The 22918-nt window shown below is 32.8% G+C and overlaps 1 protein-coding gene across 1 annotated transcript; it reads left to right on the forward strand.

Annotated features, from left to right (window-relative positions):
* Nucleotides 1-2050: 2050 nt before the first annotated feature.
* On the forward strand, nt 2051-6497 carry LOTGIDRAFT_136351 (hypothetical protein; the record flags this gene model as incomplete). The annotated part of the gene is made up of 6 exons (XM_009046725.1): nt 2051-2161; nt 3132-3404; nt 4527-4713; nt 5215-5408; nt 5565-5696; nt 6246-6497. Coding segments are annotated over 6 exons (1149 nt in total), but the record flags the coding sequence as incomplete, so codon positions are not given.
* Between the last annotated feature and the right edge of the window lie 16421 nt (nt 6498-22918).

The following is a 22918-nucleotide window of genomic DNA, read 5'->3' on the forward strand; positions in this document are numbered from 1 at the left end:
ATATAGACCATAACAAAATATTTTGATCAACAAGCAACACTGGTTGATCTGTTGATAATGCTTCAAGAAGTATTACCATAGCTCTCTTTGGTCGAGACGTCAGATCTTTTGATCCCTCCAGCACTTGTTTCGTGTCAGATCTTTCCTGTCTTTACATTTCAACCTTTTATCCAGGAAACCTTTGATTAAATTTTCCATTTACATCAATAATGGGGATAAAGTCCGTCCAAGAAGGACAGGGGCGGGGGGTTCATAGAACAGTAGAAAACTGAGTACAGACTGCAGTAACGAATAATATAGTGAACGGTTCAGAATAATTATTCTAGCAATTGTAGCTAATGTTCAGCAAGTGACTGAAAAGACTGGATTACAGCTTGTTAAGGATAAGAGAAAACGTGGATAATCTGGTGTAATGGTATGCAGCTAATCTGCAACAGCCCCGCCCATAAATTGATGTGTTTTGTTTTATTATCAAAAAGGAAAACTTGTACTGACATGTGATTTTGTTTACATCCGGTTGAGTTACATGTCAAGTAGCAGAAAGTTAGGAGTATTTTGATTGGCCAAAATACTGAAGGAAGTAATTTAGAAAGGTTTAAACAGAAGACAATTAATTTTGTGTTTGAATATTTGTTATGACTTTAAGAGTTGAGATTTAAAAAAAACTATTCATTTTTTAAAAGCGATTATTCCTTAATTTTTAGAGCACTTGTCGCTAGTGAGGACCGCACCAACTGGAGATAAACAACATGGCGTCCGACAGCTACTAAATTTTTAAAGCGCAAGGTTTGTATGTATGACAGCCTGCAATTAAGGATCAGCAAAGGATACACAAGAGATTTTAGGTTCAGGTAATGATTTGTCGCTTTGCACAAATATATTCAGAGCCATGTGTTGTACGAAACGGTAAAATACTGGTAGGCCCTACCGCGATTACACTAGTACCGTTACAATGGACCGTTACTGTTAGTAGTGAGGGATGTCATCTGCGATCTGTGCTTAGCATTAGACGTTAGGGGTTAGGTAGGCACTTGACGTATGGTGAAATGATGTGGTTCTGATAAAAGGTTTTATTACGTTTTGAGTTTGAATATGCATAACTTGCTTGAGAGTGCAACTTTCTTTTAAATTCAATTCACTGCACATTTTATAGAGTTCAGACAACACATACATTTTGCTTTATGCAGCCAGGAACTGTTCCAAACCCTTAAACTTAGACCCTAAAGCCAACTGTTGCTAGTTTTGTAGCACTTTTGAGAGAGGGGTGTTTATATATCATAACTTTTAAATTAATAGAATAGAAGGTAAAACCTCTATGTTTTTTTTTTAGGTATGAAGTGTAAAAATTAACAAACTAATCAAAATGAAAAAAAGTGGAGAAAAGGGAGGTACAAACCTCCCCATCTTAAAACCCTCTAAAGGCAGTCCATCTAATACAGCTACTAATCCACGAGGTAGAGTGAATCAGATGAGAACATCAGACGAGATAGCTAAACGTGTTGGTTTAAACCTCAGTCCATCCTCGTCGGCAACAGTAGCTAAAAAATCAAAATCACCAGGAAATAGACAGTCATTATCACCTTCCCGTGTACCAGGTATGTTACTTGATATCCAATGTAAAGAAATTTAAGAGACCCTCCTCCACAGTGGCTCAAAGAATTAGATCTTCTGATTTTTCAGCCTGGTTCCCCTTGCCCTTATTGCAAATCAGAGGGACTGACATGGAAAAGATGGAACAATAAACCAATTCCCAGTGTGTTACACATTACACACGTTTATGAACACAAATGGAAATTGAAAAGAGTATCAGTAGGCTATTGTTGCTGTCCTTGCAAAATTTCCTTCATTGCACACTGGGTGGCATTGCCTATCTTCATTCAGATGTAGAATAATAGGCTGTAAAATTCTATTTTTTTCTTTTCATTTTGTAATTCTCATCTGCTCTGTGGACCACTTGTAACAAGTCTCTCGAACAATCTCGCGAACTATGTAATTTCAAACTTTTGTCAAAAATCAAATAAATTGAATATTCATTACAGTTTTTAAAGGGGGAGTGAGGTATATTACTGAAGATCTGATTAAAAAGCAAGCGAAAGAAGAAAACTTTGATCTTATCACCAATTTAAATCTCAATATCTCTAAAGATGGAAAGAAGATTAAGGTGAGTTTAGCTGCGATTTTCTTGTGACTAGGGCTGGGTTTTGATCACCAAATTGAGATCGATTATCAATGGCATGCCATCGATTAACAATCAATTGATATTCGAAATAATTTAAGTGGGAAATATTCTAAATACTAAATAAAAACCATACAAATTTTTAATTTCATGGGTTATTTTTGTGTCATAGAAGTATATTAATGCTTTGATCAGTTATTAAGTTTAATATGATGTGCTGAAGGAAAACTATGTGCAAGAAATTATGTCTTGTTAACAGGTATGCATGAGAAAATAGAACATTGACATTTGAATCGATTATGTATTGCGATGATCAATAATCCAAATTTACTCGATACTCAATTATTTTACCCAGCGCTACTTGTTGTATAACTTCATTATGATGCAGACATATATATGATAAAATTTGGCTTATGCATGCAAGACCGGCTTAGTTATTGGTTTGATTTTGTACTGTCAAAGCTTGTAAACAAATCTGAATTTGGTTGAGATCTCAGTTGAGTTGAATTTTCACAAAATTTAGGTCAAGGTATTAGCTATTTTTTTAGACTGGCCATAAAAATATGCAAATAAATGCCAGTGCAAAGAGGTAGATGCTTTTTATACAATTAGTAAATTTCTTGATGCCTTGAACTCTTTAACATTGTATTTATTTCATAGACTTTAAAGATGGGTTCCCTTATTTTCATTTGTGAAAATGAAAATGCTAATACTTATATGAATAGAAAGTAGAGGTCTTCTAATGACTGGAAAAATACCAGTTTGTCTCACATGTCCATTCAAATTAGAAGAGAATTACCAACAGAATTCCAATGAGTGACAAAAAAGGGAAAATGTCTTTTTTTGTTCATCCAGACTGTACATGCATGTACATTTATGATTAGTTTTTTTTCACACTCAGTGTTCAAAGCTCAGGTAGACTATGTATGATAACTTCAAAACATTTTTATTTCAGTACATAGAAAACTTGGAAAAACTGGGCAAACTTCAAGTTCTGATCCTCAGTAATAATATGATAGAAAAAATTGAGAAAATGGACAAGTTACAAAAGTTACGTGAACTGAATTTAGCTTATAATATGATCAGTAGATTAGAGGGCCTTGAAAACTTGATACTACTACAAACTCTGAATGTAACTGGTAACCAAATCGAACATATACCTGTATGGTTGTCAAGGAAATTAAAAGCTTTGAGAACATTTAGAATCTCCAGGAATAAGTTGGAATCGGTAAGTTCTTTAAAAAATCTTTTTTGATATTGTTATCGCTGATATAAGAATTATATAGCTATACTACTACAAGAAAATAAGAAATAAGTATGATGTCAGCGATCTTCCGATTGTTGCCTTCAATTGATTAGAAGTCGTTGAAAGTCAAATGATACTAATAATCGATTCTCAATTAAAAGTTGCAGGCGTTTGCGAATGATTAGAAATGCCAGTTATGATGTTTTTTGGGATTTTTTGATTAAAAAAATATAAATTATGCATTTTGATGACTTACATTGTAAATACCTGCATCGAAACCATCATAATTAACAAACCAACTATGAAATTGATTTACAAATTCTTTAAAGTCTACATTTTACATGTTTGTTATGCCACATTAAATATGGCCAGTTTCATAGTGTTGCAACGGTTAGTGAATTTTACAAACAGAGTAATCGTTGGCAATAACCGTTTGTTACCTGGTTAACACCGATTAATAACTAAAGATTATAAAAGGAGTCAAAAACCACATTTTCGGCTGTAACTCACCGTTAACTAAACTAGAGTAAATGTTAATGAGTACCCAGGAAGATTTTGGCTAGTTCCCCACGAATTGTCAGTACAAATCGAAAGATACCAAGCGTCTGCTTCAATGTAATGCGTGGGCCTTACAGAGTTCAGACAGACTGTCGCCATTGTCACTCATTGCTACAGTCTCAAACAGATCAAAGGTTTTTAAACCAGTAGTGGGGTCAGTGTAATGAGTGTATCTCATTGAAGTCGTGGCGAATCAGTGTACTGGTTCCACAACTGGTATAAAACTATTGTCTCAATGAATCCGTACTCATGAATATTAATAAGCTTGAAGCTGATTGACAGACAATAAGAAATAAACAGCCAATTAGAGGAGAGTTAATAAAAAGTAATACGATCTTTATAACTGTTTACTGAAATACTACACGAAATTGGTTAACTGATTAACCGTTTAAACACTAATGTTTCAGTTATTAATCAATTACATAATCTCCGTTTATTTTTTATCAATTGATTATTATTTTCTTATTTGGGGTCATCAGTGACAATATCACAGGGCTTGAAATGTCAAAATGCAGAATATATCCTAATTAATATATTAATTTTCAGTTATCTGAAGTGAGTAAGTTGAAATCATTAAGTGATTTGAGTACATTAGATATCAGTGAGAACCCCCTAGCAGAGATATCTCATCATAGACTGTATATTATATTTCATCTGAAACCATTAGAAACACTAGATGGTCAGCAAGTTTTACAGACTGAACGATCTACTGCTCAGGAAAGATTTGCTCAAGGTAATACATTGTATTGTCTATCTTAATAGAAATATAATGATTTCTCTAATCGGAGTCACTGGACTAAAAATAGCTATAAACTATAAATGTGACAGATGATAAAAATTCTGAAATTTGAGTACTCCGACACTCTCCATAATCTGACATATTTGTACAGTCATTTGTACAGTCATTTGTACGATGCATGATATATGAAAATATAGATGTATTGAACCTAGGTTCTCAAGGATTCTTTCAACCAGCTGTTCTTTGCCTAAATCTCTTGGTATTGATCTTTCCTGCTTTATCCATACTCATTTACAACTGAGCTGACTGAAATTTAATGAGAAAGGATGACTAATTCAAGGCCAGAAAACTTTTACACATCGACTATGATTAGAACCAATGATCACCACTTGTTCAGAGGGGTATTAACTATGGCATTCTCAGTACTTAGTGCTTCCAGTGCTCAGAAAAATAAAATATAAAACTCTTATTTCATATCATTTTGACATGTTACAGATGAAGTAGAGAAATTAGAACAACAACTGGAAGAACAAGAAACCAGAAATCGTCACCTGGAAGAAAGTCATAATAAATCAGTACATGAACTGTCAGCTAAAGATACATCAGCTGCTGAATTGAAGCTAAAAGATCAGCAATCACGAGAAAAAATCAAAAACTTAGAACAAGAGCTTAAGATCAGAGAAGATTTGGTAAGTTTATCCCTGTTTGAAGTATTGAATCCCCCCCCCCCCCCCCCCCTTAAGAGAAAAGGTCACATAGAGAGAAGGCTAATGCCACTTTCCTGGCAAATTTCCCTTCATTGCATTCTGCAAAATAATGTATAAGAATATGAATAATATTTTTAGTTAAAGAGGAAGACATCAGATTTAAATAAAGCCAGTGAAAAACATTACCAATTAGAACAAGAACTAGCTTTCTTTAAAATAGATTCGAAATTTGATTCATTGGGTGAAAGACCTCCAGCAAGTTTGGATCAGGTAAGCTCATATCTTTGATGCTCAAAATTTACAAAAAAATCTAATGATGTATGTCATGCAAGCAAAGATATTTGTGCACATCTGGGCAATATTCAAAATGAAACGCAAGTAGTCCATTTTGATTGAGAGGTAGATGATGTTTGGATAAATATACAGGGATATCTTTGCATTACGTGGACTCGTTGAATGGATGCCCAGTGTTTATTGTAGTGGACCAGTAAGGAATGCATGTCAAAACTTAAAGGGATTGTTAAGAGGTTTTCTAAATGACGTGCTAAAGGGTGATAAAGCATATTTGTGATTAGTGAAGTCTTCAAACACTTAGTTTTAGTGGAATTGCAGGAATCACAGACGTCTGATTGAAAATCGGAATGGTGCAAATGGGTGCTATTAGTGTCCCTGATACACATAAAAAATTTAGAAAACATCTTTACAATCCCTTTTAAGACAAATTATATTTGGACGAAAAAGTTCATTTCACAATTTCAATTATTATTGTAATGTTTTGATGATGTCAAAATAACAAAACACCTGAATTTTTGAATGTAGAGTGGAGATGATAGTGGATTGATTGGTGAAAGTCCATATATTGGTAAAGCCAGGTACAGATCTAACCAGTATGCTCAGGAATCTTCTATCATGTCCTCACCACAGAAAATAGTCATGTCCTCATTTGATACATCCTCAGCTATGTCAAGTCCTTCCAAAGGTTTCACACCAGTAGCTGGTAAATTACATCAGAATGTAGACAATAAATTGGCAGAGAAGCAGCGAGAATTAGAGCTAGGTAAGTACGTCTAAGCTAAAGAATGGATAATGAATAGGCGTCTTAGGATACTATGTATTATCAACAGCCGGGGAAAGAGGATTTTCCATCACTGTATGTTAAAAAGGAAACTAGGCTATAACTTATTCCTTGCCCTTATCCTCCCTGTACTAAACGTTCTCATCAGATATTGGCTATTACAATTTTTTAATAGAAATATTGTCATTAGAGTCCTGTCATTTTATCCTAAAATCTTGAAATTTGAATCAAAAATTGTTAATAAATCTGTCAAAAAAACCCAAATTAGTAATTTAGTATGTTTATTAATTCATGACTTACAGCTGATAAGAAATTAAAAGCTTTAATGGATGATCTAGAATGGACAGAGAAGAAGTTACTCAGAGCTACAGCAGACATGAAGAAGATGGCCCAGAGAGAAACACCAGATCATTTTAAAGGAGATGGAAAATTTAAAATGAGGCAGAGATTAGCTAGAAAGATGTCCAATGTAAGGAATGAATTCAGAAAATTCAAGTTTAAAGGTTACAAAATACTGTTGTAGATAACAATCTTATATTATATGCAGATGATAGAAGAATAACTGTTGAATGGATACTCCTTCTAAAATTATGTCAATGTTTATTTATCTGTAGGTAACCCAGCTAAGAGATATGGCTACACAAGTGGAATCTGAGATTGATAGAAAACAACAGAAAATAGAAGAAGATAAAAGACAATTAGGTAGAATTCAAGAACAACTGAGTAATTTGAAGAAAAACACGCCAGAATATGTAAGTATTATCATGCTTTTATTTGCATTTCACTTTTTTTTAGTTAACATTGGCTAAATTTCTCATATGTCTTAGAATAGATTAAGAGAAACTTTATATGTTGTATTGTAGAATAAGAGAAACTATATGTAGAATAAGAGAAACTATATATGTTGTATTGTAGAATAAGAGAAACTATATATGTTGTATTGTAGAATAAGAGAAACTATATATGTTGTATTGTAGATTAAGAGAAACTTTATGTGTTGTATTGTAGAATAAGAGAAACTTTATGTGTTGTATTGTAGAATAAGAGAAACTGTATATGTTGTATTGTAGAATAAGAGAAACTATATATGTTGTATTGTAGAATAAGATAAACTATATATGTTGTATTGTAGAATAAGAGAAACTGTATATGTTGTATTGTAGAATAAGAGAAACTTTATATGTTGTATTGTAGAATAAGAGAAACTTTATATGTTGTATTGTAGAATAAGAGAAACTTTATGTGTTGTATTGTAGAATAAGAGAAACTGTATATGTTGTATTGTAGAATAAGAGAAACTATATATGTTGTATTGTAGAATAAGATAAACTATATATGTTGTATTGTAGAATAAGAGAAACTATATATGTTGTATTGTAGAATAAGAGAAACCATATATGTTGTATTGTAGAATAAGAGAACTATATATGTTGTATTGTAGAATAAGAGAAACTATATGTGTTGTGTTGTATTGTAGAATAAGAGAAACTATATATGTTGTATTGTAGAATAAGATAAACTATATATGTTGTATTGTAGAGTAAGATAAACTATATATGTTGTATTGTAGAATAAGAGAAACTATATGTGTTGTGTTGTATTGTAGAATAAGAGAAACTATATGTGTTTTATTGTATTTTGTAGAATAAGAAACATTCATTAATGGTAGATAAAGAACAACAGATCAATGAATCTAATGAAGTTTATAATGATTTAAAATCTCAACTTGATGAAATGATGGAAAATATTAACAGAGAAACACAAGATATTAAAAAATTAGAACAACAACTTCGAGATGGTGAGAAAACCAGATTAATGTCTTCCTGTTTATTTTCCAAAAGCTTGAACAAATATACTGAACAAAGGCCATTGTTGATTAAACCACATCCCCTTATCAATAAAAAGCTTCCTATGAGATTTGACCAACTGAAAAAAACAAATTGGGATGCCTGTAATCCCCAATGGTCCCTACTAAAATTCATTCATTCATTCCATCATTCATCATTCATTCATACATTCCCTTTCTTCATTCATACTTCAGATCAGATAGAGAAGAATGAAGAGATGAGACAAGAGTTAGATGATGTAGTCAGTGGTCTACAGGTCTATATACAGAATGTTAAAGATCAGGCTGAGTTACAGAAGACAGACTGTGAGAATCTGTCTCGAGAACGTGATGCCTTACAGGATAAAGTCAAACGTCTTGAACAAGATTTGAGTATTCTTGATGCTGAAGCCACAGAAATACCTGAAATGCAGAGGGTAGTCTTCTTTTTTTATATATTGGACTTGAGGGTAAAGGGAGGAATTTGTCGTGGGTGTGGGTAGAAAATTATTTGTGGGATGTTTTAGCTGAGGAATATTTTTGCCATGTGAAATGGGTTAAACCGGGGTCATTCTCTATATGTGGTTCAAAAAATACTCCTTTAAAATTTAATTCTGGTCTGACAGGAAACATCTATCAACAATCTGAAAAATACATGTGTAATGTATATGTGAAATAGGCCAATTGTGGTATATCTCGAAATCAATTCTGCATGGAATAGGTTCTGGATATTTGCAGTAGCTCCACATTTTCATTCCATATTTGAAATACTTTTTCAGAAACTTCAAGATTTGGAAAATTCTTTTCGAGCAGCACAAGATCAGAACAGATCATTATCAGAACAACTTCATAGCAGACGTCAACTACCAGCTAATCATTCTGGTGGTGAAAGATTAGAGGCTGCTGAAACCGAGGCTAGAAATTTACGAAAGTCATTGGTAGAAACAGAACGTAAAGCTGAAGTATGTCCTCCTATTTCATAACTCCATTTTGATTGGAATGTTCTCTTATTTCATAACTTCATTTTAATGTCCTCGATTTCGATAACTCCATTCTATTTTATAACTTTGTCCTCTGAATCATTATTCCAGAGTGAAAAGAAGTTTCTAGAGAAACAGTTACAGCTAGAGAAAGAGAGAAATGAAAGAGCCAGTAAGAAATTAAAGATGTCTGGCAGTCCTGATAGAGATTATAGAAAGGTTGCAACACAACTCGAAGCTTTGAAGGTGAGACAAGTATTGTTGTCCTGGCAAAGTTTACCGAATTGCATACTGCATGTCATAAGCTGCATTAGCCAATGGATGAGAAAAGTAGGACATATAACTCCATTCATTTGAAATCTTTGGCACCTAAAGATTCTTTCATTTACTACTTGTCAAACAAAGCCTGTAGTTCCTCCGATTTGAATCATCAGTGGGATCAATCAAGAATGTATGAGTGGCAGAACAATGCTAAGTATTAACCGGATCTGAGATTCATACCTTTTTGACCTATAAATAGTGTCAGATGGCGCACAAACCAGATCATGCTTACTCTTTTCGAAACACCTGATGGTTCTTTTCTTTGGAGGAGTCCACTACTATACAACTGTTACTCTCGATTTTGCCATTCTTTGGACAAAACTTTTATTATACATACATGTATTTACAGGAAAGTAAGAAGAGGTGGGCATTATACATGCATGCGCGTAATATTCACAATTATACAGTAATACAAAATTATCTTGTATTACAAGATTTCACCATGTTCCACACAATGTCATATTATATGTTCTCATTTTACAGGCCCAGAATACATCATTACTAGATGAATTAGATGGACATCGTCACAGGTCAGACACAGATCCAAATACAACTTTTAGACCATCAGATCTGAAGAGAAGACTTAAAGATCTTTCTAGAAATCTGAAATCTGGCAAAGTAAGTAATATTTGGTTGTTGAAATATCATTGACTAGATGTTTGGTTGGTACTAAATACCAAACCAAATCCAGTGTTCTTAATGCTGTTCATTTTAAAGATCCATCAACAGTTGAAATCAAAAGAGAGTTGGTCAATGCTGCTGTCCTGGCAAAATTTACCTCATTGCGTACTGTATGGTATTGCCTGTCTTCATAAGTCAAAGTATGACATTATATTACAGACACCAATTACACCAGAAGGAGAAGAAGACTATCTAGGTCAGACTATGAAAGACCTACAGAATCATATGCAAGATCAATTAAATAAAAGTATAAAAGAAGTAGAAAAATACCGAAAAGAAAAGGATAAGGTAGTTTGATTTTGATTTTCTGAAAGGGACTGGTTTGCCATCTGTTTGACCAATTGTACCCTAGACTCAGAAAGGAGATTTTTTAGCTTTGCTAATCATTAATAGTCTTAACAGGTCACCATTGAACTTTTGTACAATACTAAACAAATACAACTGTTAAAATGACAGATGGTTTGTTGGTTGGTAGATGACAAGTTAACGTTCGCTTGCAGTGGATACTGATATCACCAATAGTCATAGTAGTTGGTAGGTGGATTGGTTCAAATGGGATGATTCTATGCTACTGGTTTGGTAGTTGACAATAATGACAGATGTTTTTGCCACTCCCTATATAGTACTAAAGTCATTGTTTTGTAATTACAAGTTAACCAATTTTAATTACTTAGTTAATTAATAACTAATGACTATTAAAATAGTATAATTAATAGTTATTTGCCTGATTCCTATATCTTACACCAAAAAACAGTAAGCATTAGATTAGAGAAGGATATAACAGAAAATCAGGAAAAAGCTATGAAATAGCTAGGAATTATTGATATGAGATGACTCACTATATAGTAAGATTAATACAAGATTTGACTATAATTTTATGGAATTTTATAGATTTAGATACTAAAGGGATTGTTAAGAAGTTTGCAGTCTCTTTTTATGTGTATCAGGGCCATTTATATCATTACATTTTTCACTCAGATGTCTGGGTTCCTGTCCAATGAATATACTTCATGTTGATTGTTGCAGGCTGACATTGAGATGAAAAATCTAAAAGATCAACTGAAGAAAAATGAAACAACGTCCTTAAAAAGAGATGTTCCCAAATCATCTAGGGTAATTATATTACAAGTCTGTTCTAGGTTTTTAATGTGCCAACCTATCTCTGAGGACCAGCCATACTAATTTATAAAATCATGAATTGAGAGTGTTTCATATTAATGCATGTATTCTGAAATGGCAGTACTAACAAGACCTAGGACATTTTGGTATATATTTTATAGAAAAAAACTTTAAAAATAAAAAACTTTAGTCTTCTTAATTCTTTTATTTATACAACAACATAGAGTGATACTACATTACTTTCAATTCTAGTATATATATTTATAATACTGGTTGAAGAATGAAAGTTAATGTGAAATAGAATTATTCATGTATTCAAGATAAATAAGTTGTAATTATGTTTGTAGAATGCATCTATAATGACTGGTGAAGATCCTGAGAAGAGAAGATTATTAGATATTATAAAACATTTAGAAAGAGCTTTAAAAGATGCTGAAAACAGAGCTAGAGAGGTAAAGAATAAAAATAAATAAAACGCAATTTTAAAATCCCTTCACAAATTTTAGAAGGCTAAAAAGTCAGTACTGCTAGAGGATCATTGCTTAATCATAATTTTCTATGGAGGGGGAGTAAGATAGGATTTATCCATGCACAAGACCAGCTTAAAAATTTAGACTCATACCCTGATAGTATGATTTTATAGAGAAAAACAACATGCGAGTTATAAAAGGAAAATGAATTAAATTGATTTGAGTCACTTCAGTGTTATACTGTAAATATAGCTGTACTGTAATAATAATAATAATAATAATAATAATAATAATAATAATAATAATAATAATAATAATAATAATAATAATAAAAATAATAATAATAATAATAATAATAATAATAATAATAATAATAATAATAATAATAAAATCTTTAATGATAGGGCTAATCTTGGTTTTATGGATTGATTCAGGTTGAGGTACTACCTTTTAACATTTTATTGTGTACATTAAATATTGTGATATATAGATAGGAATTGAAATACAATAGATTAATGTCTTTTTGATTTTAGTTGTAAAATAGATGGTATTTGTAGATTCATTATTTTCAGAATCGTGTTGTACCTAAGATAGTATATTCACCTGGTTCTGAGAGTAGTGATAAAGCTTCCTCTCTGTATTCTGATGAGAAAGAACTCTATGAGGAGCTGCAGCGAGAACTGATGGATTTAAAGAGATATATGAAAGGAAAGGCTGCAGATGATGATAAAAGAGTAAGAAAAACCTTTTATGCAGAAACGTAAAAAAAATATGGACTCAAAAACGAAGTCCCCTTTATTTATCATTGAGAAATTTTTGGTTTCTGATGAAACTGAAGCATTTCATGCATACTGATTGGATTTTGATGGTTGATTTTTTAGTCTTTTAGACAATATTTTGTTTTCTAATGATCATCATCCACATATGTTACCTTGTCTGGCAAACTGATTTAATTAACTTTATTTGCTGTTGACAAATGTGTCAGATACAAAAATAAGAATCTGGACAACTAGTTTTTATGACTGATTTAAAAATTATTTGGTTTTTCTACTAGTTGGTTGATGCTGAAACTGAAGTAGCTAAATGGCAATCACAGCTTCACAATAGAGAGGAAGAATTTGAAGCTGAACTTGAAAAACAAAGACAAGCAACAGATTTACTCAGGGTAATGGTATTTTGATAACTTTTAAGCAAAATGTAAAGGGGATTGTAAATATGGGCCTGCTTTAGGGGACATGTTTTGAAAGTGATAACTTCTTCCCACAGAAGATGCAGAACTTTGCTTCTCTGTTCCTTGATGGATGTCCTACTAAACCAATATTTAGTGACTCTACTGGCTACATATACATGGGGGCCTATGAAGCAACCACAACATACACTTTATCATATTACATTGGGTCGCTCGATTGGGTTGTGCACATTCGGAATTCATTGAATGAATCAGACAATTTTGGTGGAACAGAGTTCAGAACGCATTGCATGAGTGCCACAAAAAAAGTAGTATCGTTCGATTGAGAGCAGAAATGGAACAGACAGAACATGTTCAGAACTCTCCAATCAAGTTCCACCTTTGAGTTCTAAGTATATTTAGCAGTATATTTTTTGTAATGGGTTAAAGAAGTCTTACAATTTCTAATTTCCAATTTCCCATACAACATTGGACATTTGATAATAATGATTCAAAATGGCTATTGGTAATTATCCAATGCTAATTCTAATAGCTACTTCTATAATTTACTGTGTATGTTTTAATTTAGGAAAAACAAGAGGTAAGAATACAAGTAATAGCTGAAGACTTGGAGAATGCTCAACGTGAAGCAGATCTTCTACAACAAATATTAGATGCTAAAGATTTACAAATACAACAAGATACCAATCAAGTTGATTTATCCAATCAAATCACAAGTAAGTCTTTTAAGATTTTGATTTATATCTTTTAAAGATATCTTTAATATTGTTGTAAATATTGGCTTTACTTGGTGATAGAGCTGAATTGAAGCTATTTGTATCACTTTTTAGAGTCAAAGTCCAAAATCTGGTTCCCTTACCATTCAAACAAAACAAACCAGGAATATTCGAACTGTTATTAACATTCTTGTATAACTGTAATAACTGATTTTGATTTTGAAAAGGGTTGCCGATGCCTAAATTGATATATTTATTGCATCTTTCAGCCTCCCAAGAAGAAGAGCTTGCCCGTCTGTATGATATATTAGAGACTCAGAGAAATGAGATAGAAAAGCTGAATCAGATGTTAGATCATCTAGCAATGCATGGTCCAGATGGAGGTATGTATTAAGCAGCTTAAACTTCAAAGAGTTTGGTTTTGGTGTTATTTTTCTATCTGGAGTCGTGAATGTACAACTGCCTATATACTGTGAACAATCTGTACAAATCTTGTAATACACCAATATTATTTGGATATCAATCAGTCCCAATTATTCATCTTTGAATATTTCTACAGTAGGTCCAGGCTTTGATGATGAACTATGGCGAGTGAGACAGGAGGTCAACAATTTAAAAGAAACGTTAGCAATGCAGTCAGCCTATGTTCAGACAATGCCTGGTATTAAACCAGGAGTTAATTTTGGTACACAAGCTGACTATATTCCACCTGTTACAGGGGTACGTTTATTTTTGTTTACACTTTACTTGAATTAGATACTCTCTGTTGCAAATGGAATTGGACACTAACCTGGAGGCTCAGAGCTCAGGTATAGGTTGAGATAGTATTAATGGATTTTTCACAAATTTTTCCATCGGTCATGTGGGTTGAAAAGGCTGAAATGTTTAAGGGGATAGATCCATAGACAGAAATGCAATTGAGTAGGCTTAATTTGTTATTCTAGCATCTGTTGTTATGTTTCTACTTCCAGGCACCTATGTATAGTAAAAATTCTCCAAGTACAACACAACAGCCTCAAGGTTATGACATGCCTGATGCAACATCATCACCAAACCATCCTGGTAGACCTTCAATTGGTGATTCTGATAGAGCATCAACAGCTAAAGGCTCAACAGGATTCATTCCTCCATCTGCAGGTCAAACCGGATTGCTTCCTCAAAACCAAGGACCTGGATTTGTTCACCCTGGCTTGATCCCTAAAGATCCTTCCATACAACCAATTGACATGATGTCCAGACCAAGTGTTCCACGAGCTCAATCGCATGCCCATCAACCAGTATCACCTCCTAAACATAACAGATACCCACGGGATATGATGTCTGCTCCAAATCTTCCAGTAGAAGGAAGTTCACCAGATTGGGTACCTTCAGGACCTATCATTCCACCACCTGGAGCTTTACCTTATCCTGAAAGAGACACTCATTCTAGAGTTGAAGTACCAACCTTTGGTCAAAACTTTACCTTACCACCACATCCAAAGAAGCAGCCAATAAGCCATCCACCTCCAGGGAAAAATAACACCCTGTCCAGACCAACCAGTTTGCCTACTAAAATTGCCTCTGCACCAAATCAGTTGAGATCTATGGTAAGCATTTTAACTTTGGAAAATGTTATAAGCATTTGCAGTTCAGAAAGCAAGGATTACCTCTTGAAAACCAAGAAAGATTTTACAATTTTAACATTGATATATCTGTGTAATGATTAATAATTTTAACTCGATATTGAGATATTTGTGTTCAACAACCTGAATGATCTGTCAAATCCTTATGAACATTATAACTTTTCAGGCAGCAGGATTTCAACCAAGACCTGTCGAAGAACCAATACAAAGTGAACGATTTTACGACAATCAGAATCCAGTTAACTTTGCAGCTCATCCTTCCAGCCTTCCACAAAATCAGCCTTCTAACAACTACGCAAATCACATACTATCAAACTATAGTCAGTCCCAACATCAAATACCACCTGGTATTCAACTACAGACCAATACTGATACAGGTATGGTGCAGAATTTTCTCTTTAAGCTGCTGACTTTATCAGTGATAAAGTCTTATTTTCAGTTGTTTTTTTTAAAAAAGCCAAAACCCACCGATCTTGTCAGAGTGAAAGAATATATTTACAAGATCTTGGACAGTCTTCCTTGACTGAGAAAACGAGGATTTTCATTTTGTAACTAGCTGATAATAATGCATTTTTTGGCAACTGTATTTCTCTGTTGCTCTTGAATATCTTATGAAACGGAAAAATTCAAAGACCAATTTTTAAGATGGAAAATTAGATTTTTGTTGATTGCTTTCCAGGTTTTGAAAAACCAACTCCACAGCACAACAGCCGAGCTCGTAGACGACTTTCTATGCAGTCTGCTTTCGAACCAGTCTACAGGCCAGCTCCATACAATCCTATACAGTATGTGCTGCCCCCTGGTGTTGAAACCAGTCATATGATACCACAAGAATATTTTGATAGAGGCATCCAAACTCGAGGACCTCCATCATATCACCAAGTGCCTCAAACAAGTAGTCCTGTTTCCTATGGTCCAGCACTGCAATCTCTACCGTCTTCAGTCCCTCCTTTCGCTGCACCACAACCCACTGCATCTTATCAACCAATACCTCAACCAATAACCTATGCAGTACCACAACAACCAAACACTTACCTGCAACAACCAACAGCCTATCCACAACAAATCTCTGATAATTACGTTCTGACACGTCAAGATGATCCTCCACGTTATGTTCATCCAGTACCAGGTCCTGTTCCCATTGGTAATCATTACTATAGTCCATCAGGAGCAGCTCAGCCAGTTGGATACCATCCTGAAAGAGTTTATTATCCAGCCATAGGAGATTACCCAGCCAGATTTTACTATCCCATAAAGAAAGACAGACGACACAGAACCAAACGTCATAGATCATCTGTATCATTAACACCAGTTGCTACAGGAACACCAGTCAAGGGCAGTAAATCTGGTAGTGTACCCTATGTGGTATTTGAGGAATCTCTGATTGATCCACCCAGTCCAATACGTAAGTTTTATTTTCTGAATTACTCTTTTGCAGTCAGACAATTAAAGGAATGCAGTCATATGAATATTTGCTATGTCCGCTGAAAGAAAACTTGTATTTGAATCACTTTTTAAAATGGACATCTGATGTCTAGTGTAACTGCAATAACATATAGATAAATATTGATGAAAAATTTACCATAGATAATATTGATGATAGCAAATGCATGTATTAAATATTTGGTTTACAATATCATTTGAAATACCGTTTATATGCATTTCTGTTAAAAAAATTCAATTAAAATACCCCAATCAGAAGTAAATATTGAGTTGCATAGTAAGGCTTCAGTAAATCTAGTTCTTAAGATAAGACTGCTAAACCTTCATGCTTTTGCTATAACTATCCTTTTCTCTTTGCTTAGAATTTGCTTCACTCTATCTCTCAATATGGTATTCTCTTTGAATTTAGGTAGAAAATCTTATAGAATAGTCAACCAAGGTATATAATTTATAATAGTTGTTATGTTATAGTTATGTTATAGTTATATTATTTATGTTATGTTATGATGTTCACTGTTATAACCCGTTCTAGTGTTGTCACAAACTAATATCAACATAATACCTTCAATTTTTCATCTTAGTTTCCCCATGTCTATAATGATGCAGGTTGGAGGGGGTGGCATGGAAAAATGGTCTAGTTGTTCGGATTGAATATTAAACCATGGCCCTTTGTGCTACAGACTGTGCATGTTATTCATCTCTTGACAGTTGGATACTGTCCTGGCAAATTGCCCTCATTGCACAGTGTTAGGCATTGCATTGTTAGCTCATTCAAGTGTAGAAAAGGATGATGTAAAACTCAATGCATTTCGTTTCATTTTCACAAACTCATAAATTCTAATTTTGAAAACTTTCTGTTCCAACTTAACATTACTCATATATCGCACATCAATTATAACAAGCATTCAATTCTAATTCTTCATTTGGATTCTCAAGTGAATAAAGGAAAAGGTTTGTCATTTTTGGGAGTTCAATATATGTTAATAGTCTTCAGAAGTACTAGAAATGTAAAAAAGAATGGCACAATATCTTTAAAAATAACCCAAACTAGGAATTTCACTTTCTATTTCGGTAAATGTCTTTCCTATATATGGCAAAGTCTCAAGAAAAGACGAGTTATCATTTTAACTTTTAAATTTTCAATAATATGATTTGATTGTATATTTCTTGCCAAAATAGCAATGTCACCTGTCTGTTGGTTCACCAATCTGTCTACCTTTGTTATGTGAATTCAATCTAAGAGGGCAATCAATTTCTTTTTCACTTGAATTTTTTTTATTTTGAAATATCTGAACTGTTAACTCAATAAGAAACATTAAGATCAAGATAACTGTGAACCATGGCTTGATAATATTATTCAATATTGAGTTTATCAACTTGTAGTATGAATAGATTGTATTATTGAATCAAATCATGCTGGGTATTTAAACTATTTTAATATATCAGGTTTCTCACTGTGACATGTTATATTCCATAGTATAAGTACCTAATATAATTTATTTCTAGTAAAATTCTCAGGGGCTAGCATGGACCAAGGTGGAACTAATTAGATCAGATACATTTTCTATTGTTGTTTTAAATGTCTCAGAAATTATTTCCAAGTTTCACACAAACTTCATAGGTGTATGTGATATCCTTTAAGCCTTAGTCCCATTGAGGAATCTGCGATGGTCTGCGATGGTGAATATGGAAAAGTTTTGCGATTGCGGATTGAGTGGGTCTCATTTTCTCGCTGGCTGTTGCATCCTCCAAATGCTGTGGCTCGTCAATGTATAACAGATGGTACAGCAATACTTCACCATTACAGCGCCAATATAATGGAAAAGGGTTATGAGGTGAATATTTGCCAACGTTCCGCGTAGTTTCGAAGATGCTTTTGGCGTGCACTTTGGGCAACAAATGCATCTCCACAAATTTCAATGCAAGCATTTTTCCTGCTCTGATCCAGTGATCATGATACTATGAGAACGTTTGTTCGACAAAATTCTGCATATATCCATTTTCTTCCATCAATGGTCGCAAACCATCGCAAATACCAATGGGACCTAAGCTTTGCTTTAAACAACGGCTAGTATTTCTGACTCTGGCCAGATGTCATCTATCAAGATTTAAGAAGATATAGTATAGTCCGAGCATGACTGATTGAATACTGAATATTTAATTTCAAATGTAATCTACATACTTCACATAATAGAGAGATTTTAAGCCTAATCAAATTAAATAGGGGACTATATTGAAAAGTAGTTTAATATATTTGATAGACTAGAGTTATTATGTTTAGAATATAAACAATAAACACTGTTATATTCTTATAGTACTTGTTATAACATGCTTATCATTTGACCTTATTATTAAACCATCATAATACAATACTGTACATTGAATTCTTATTATGTCTTATAACAAGAGGTTGTGAATGCATATTAAAAGCAAGTTGAATGTTTTTTATTGGAATTTGAAGAAGTTAAAAGTGTGCTACATTTAATAGAAAAATTTATCAGTGATATAAAAAAGGAATTTTTTCAGAGAAATTTTTACGTGATTGGAAATTTAAAGTTATTCAGGAAGTTTCCAATTTAAAAATTTTCTGTGATTTAAATTAAATAATTTTACCTTCCAATGTTACTGAAAATAGGTTAATAGGAATATGCTGATATTCATGGTAAAACCATGGCAATAGATCATGTGGATTTCTATAGGAAAAGAGTGAACTTGCAAAGTAGTGATTAAAAGTGAGGTATCATTTGGAGATTGAATTTTTCTATTGGTTCTGTGAAGAGTATTTTTTAAATGTACTAGAAAACAATATAAGAGTTAGCACTTTGCGGCCATGTTTTAATTTACAGGTAGCTATGATAGTGATTTATTTTTTATTTTAATGTCTGTAAGCATTTAATGGAGCATTACTTTTTTTTCTTCTCCTGATTGGGCTCCCTTAAACTCAATAAAAGAAACTGAACGAACGAAATTAAATGAAAATGTACAGTGTCATGTAGTTGTAGAATTTGGCCAGAACAGTGGCATTAACCTACTCTTTGTCAAGTGTCTATTGACTTAGTGTTAGAGGCAATTGGAACAAACCATACAATTTTCATACAATTGACATATATTTATGATGGTATCTTTATGCGTTAAGAAAATTGTGTCAATCTAATTGAAACAGGTTACATTTTCTCTGTTTTTTGATACTTTTTCTCACAATTATAATCTAACCAGTTTTCTTCAACAATCCAGTTCTAATGAAGTTATTTTGAACTAATCAAAGTGTATCATGTAAAACATGTTTCTTAATGTAACAATGAGGATTTGCAGGATAAAAACACAAGGTTGTCATATTGCTCTACTTTAGAGTACAATCATGTGCATTTGGGGGAGGTTTTTTTTAAAGAATTCACTTTCCAGATGGCTTGTTAATAAAAGGTCATCAATTTCTCCCTTAAAATTCAATTGATTACATCATTAAAACCTATTGATTGACTCAAGTAACTGGATTAACAGTCACAAACACTAATCCTCTAATCCTTTAATCTCATTTGTTCTTGCTAATTATATTAATCTATTGTTTTTGTATATAATGGTATTATCATATAACTGATTGGATTAGGCCCGTTTTCTACAGGCCACTTAGTAGTCTACCTTATTGATAGTCTGTTGACAAATTGTTGATAAGTGGCTAACTAAACATGTCTTAATGTTGACTTTATAACTCAATAGTTAAATACCAACTCCACCCTGTTAGGGACTTTATCTAGTGTCTTCATGTAAAGAAGGATATCTATTTTAAAGGATAAATAAAGGATCTTTTTAATAGAACTGTTATTTGGAAAAAAGGATATAAATAAATCTGAATTGTTGGAAAGGCTTGTAGCTCCTTTAGGTTTTAAGACTACTTTTCGAGTGATTCAGAGTTTATGTGTTTGGTTCCGTGATGCCAGGCATATACGAAAGGAATAATTATTATGTGTATTCAACAGGTCCTGTTATGGAGACGTCACCAACTAGAGGTATATTAAAGAATGGTAATATGGTGATGTCACCAGGTGATGATGATGGTGACGAGAGTTATCTGTTTTGTAATGTCACCGAGCATCATGAACTGGTAAGTGTTTTCTTCTTATATTTGATCGTGTTTGATTTCCCCTAAACTCAGTCTAATACCTTGACATTATAAGGTCCTTTGCTTGATAGGAAGTCATACTTTTAAATATACAATTTAGCTTTCTCTTAAAATTTCTTACCAATTGACAAATATGTAAAATAAAATTTCCACTTGCATGCCATTTGTCTTAGAATGTCTTTGGTTCCATAGAAATATATCGTTTGAAGACTTTGCATTTGAAAAAAACTTTCCTCCTCAAACTTTTCCTTTGAAGTTTCATGCATTTTGACTGGAAAATCTCTTCTGTAAAATAAAACTTTAAAATGGTAAGTCAACCGACAGATAATCTACGACTCTCAGCAGTGTTTTGGGATTAATATGAAACTGATCTGCAATATGCCATAATTTGTGGTTGGAAAGTAGATCTGATTTGACAATAAATATGAATTTTATTTTCAGGAAGACTATATTGCAGAATTACAAGAAAAATTAAAATCACTGAAAAGTAAAGTTCATAAGTTTGAGGTAAAAATATATGCACTATTTTTTTAAATATAAGATCTTAAAGGGGGAGTATGTGTTAGTTTATAGAAAGGAATTGTGACTAAATGCTTTCTCCCAGTGTTCAACAATACAGTATATATTATGAGGTTTTGTTGTTAACTCAATTTGGTTTCTTCATTTATATTATTCGATGAAGTAACCTTTGTTTATATGGACTACATGTTTTTCACCATCAGCCTTTTTTTGTTACGCTTAATTTAAAATATACCCTGAAAATTGTCCACACTGACACTTTAATGCCTTTTTTTAATATAATAAGCTTAAAAACAGTCCAATGCTTGTAACCTATCGCATCTTTCAGAATAAAATCTGACACACAAATCAATAACAAATTAGTTATTGAGTGGTATTAGCTATATCAGTCATCAATCAGACTAAGATTTAAGCCTTGTTGATTATGAGTCATGATATTGATGATCATAGATCGTTTTGATATTAAAATCTTGTAAAGTCGCATTGTCTCTTGAATGTGTCAAAAACTATTACATATATACTTAATAATATATTTCCTAAAGTAAATCTTGTATTTGTGACCGAGATAATAAATATTCATAGTGTAAAACTAGCCAATCAACTCGGTTTCACAAAGCTGTTCTTAATTTTGTTTTGTAAAAATAAACACATGCACAAATTCATGAATAATATTTGAAAAAAGTCAGCCATCTTCATTTGAAAAATGAAATAGCGACACCTTTTCAAAAAATGTTCACCACAATATTGATTTGGACTGCTTTTAGACTATGATAAAAATATTTCAAAATATGCTCTGTAAATCTGCACATACTGCCACTTTAAGTCAACTCCTGGTTTTTCCTATCTTTGTAGGAAATAGAAGAGAAGAGATATATAGAAGAAGATAGTAGATTGATACATAGGTTACAAGGTGAACTAGAGGAAAGGAGAGATGAACTAGAAGGTCTAGATCTAGCCATTGAAAGACAGAAGAGAAGTCTTAAAGAAATGCAAAGAGAAGAAAAAGTCTTAGAAAAAGAAAGAGAATCAGCCAAAGTAGAATTGAAAGTTATTCGTAAAAATAATCAGAAATTGAGTAGAAAAATGTAAGTTTGTCATTAATTTAAGGTTTTTGTGAACACCCTTAAACTGAGCTCTGAGAGATTGTGTAAAAGAAAAATAATCATAAATTTGAGAGAATGTAATATGCATAGTTTTTTCTCCCATCATGATCATTAATAAGAGAGATTGGTTTGAGGATCTGTAACCATAACAACACTTTAAAAGCACTGGTCTTGGTATCAGAAATTGTTCTTGCATTGAACGTGTTTGATTCATTGGTATCTTAATAATCCAATTCTATTCCCTTTCATTGAAATTAAAAATTGTACGTTTACAGACAAGAAAGGGAAGAAGAAGAGGAAGAATATGATGAA

Source organism: Lottia gigantea (assembly GCF_000327385.1).
Source record: "Lottia gigantea unplaced genomic scaffold LOTGIsca_105, whole genome shotgun sequence".
Classification (NCBI taxonomy): domain Eukaryota; kingdom Metazoa; phylum Mollusca; class Gastropoda; family Lottiidae; genus Lottia; species Lottia gigantea.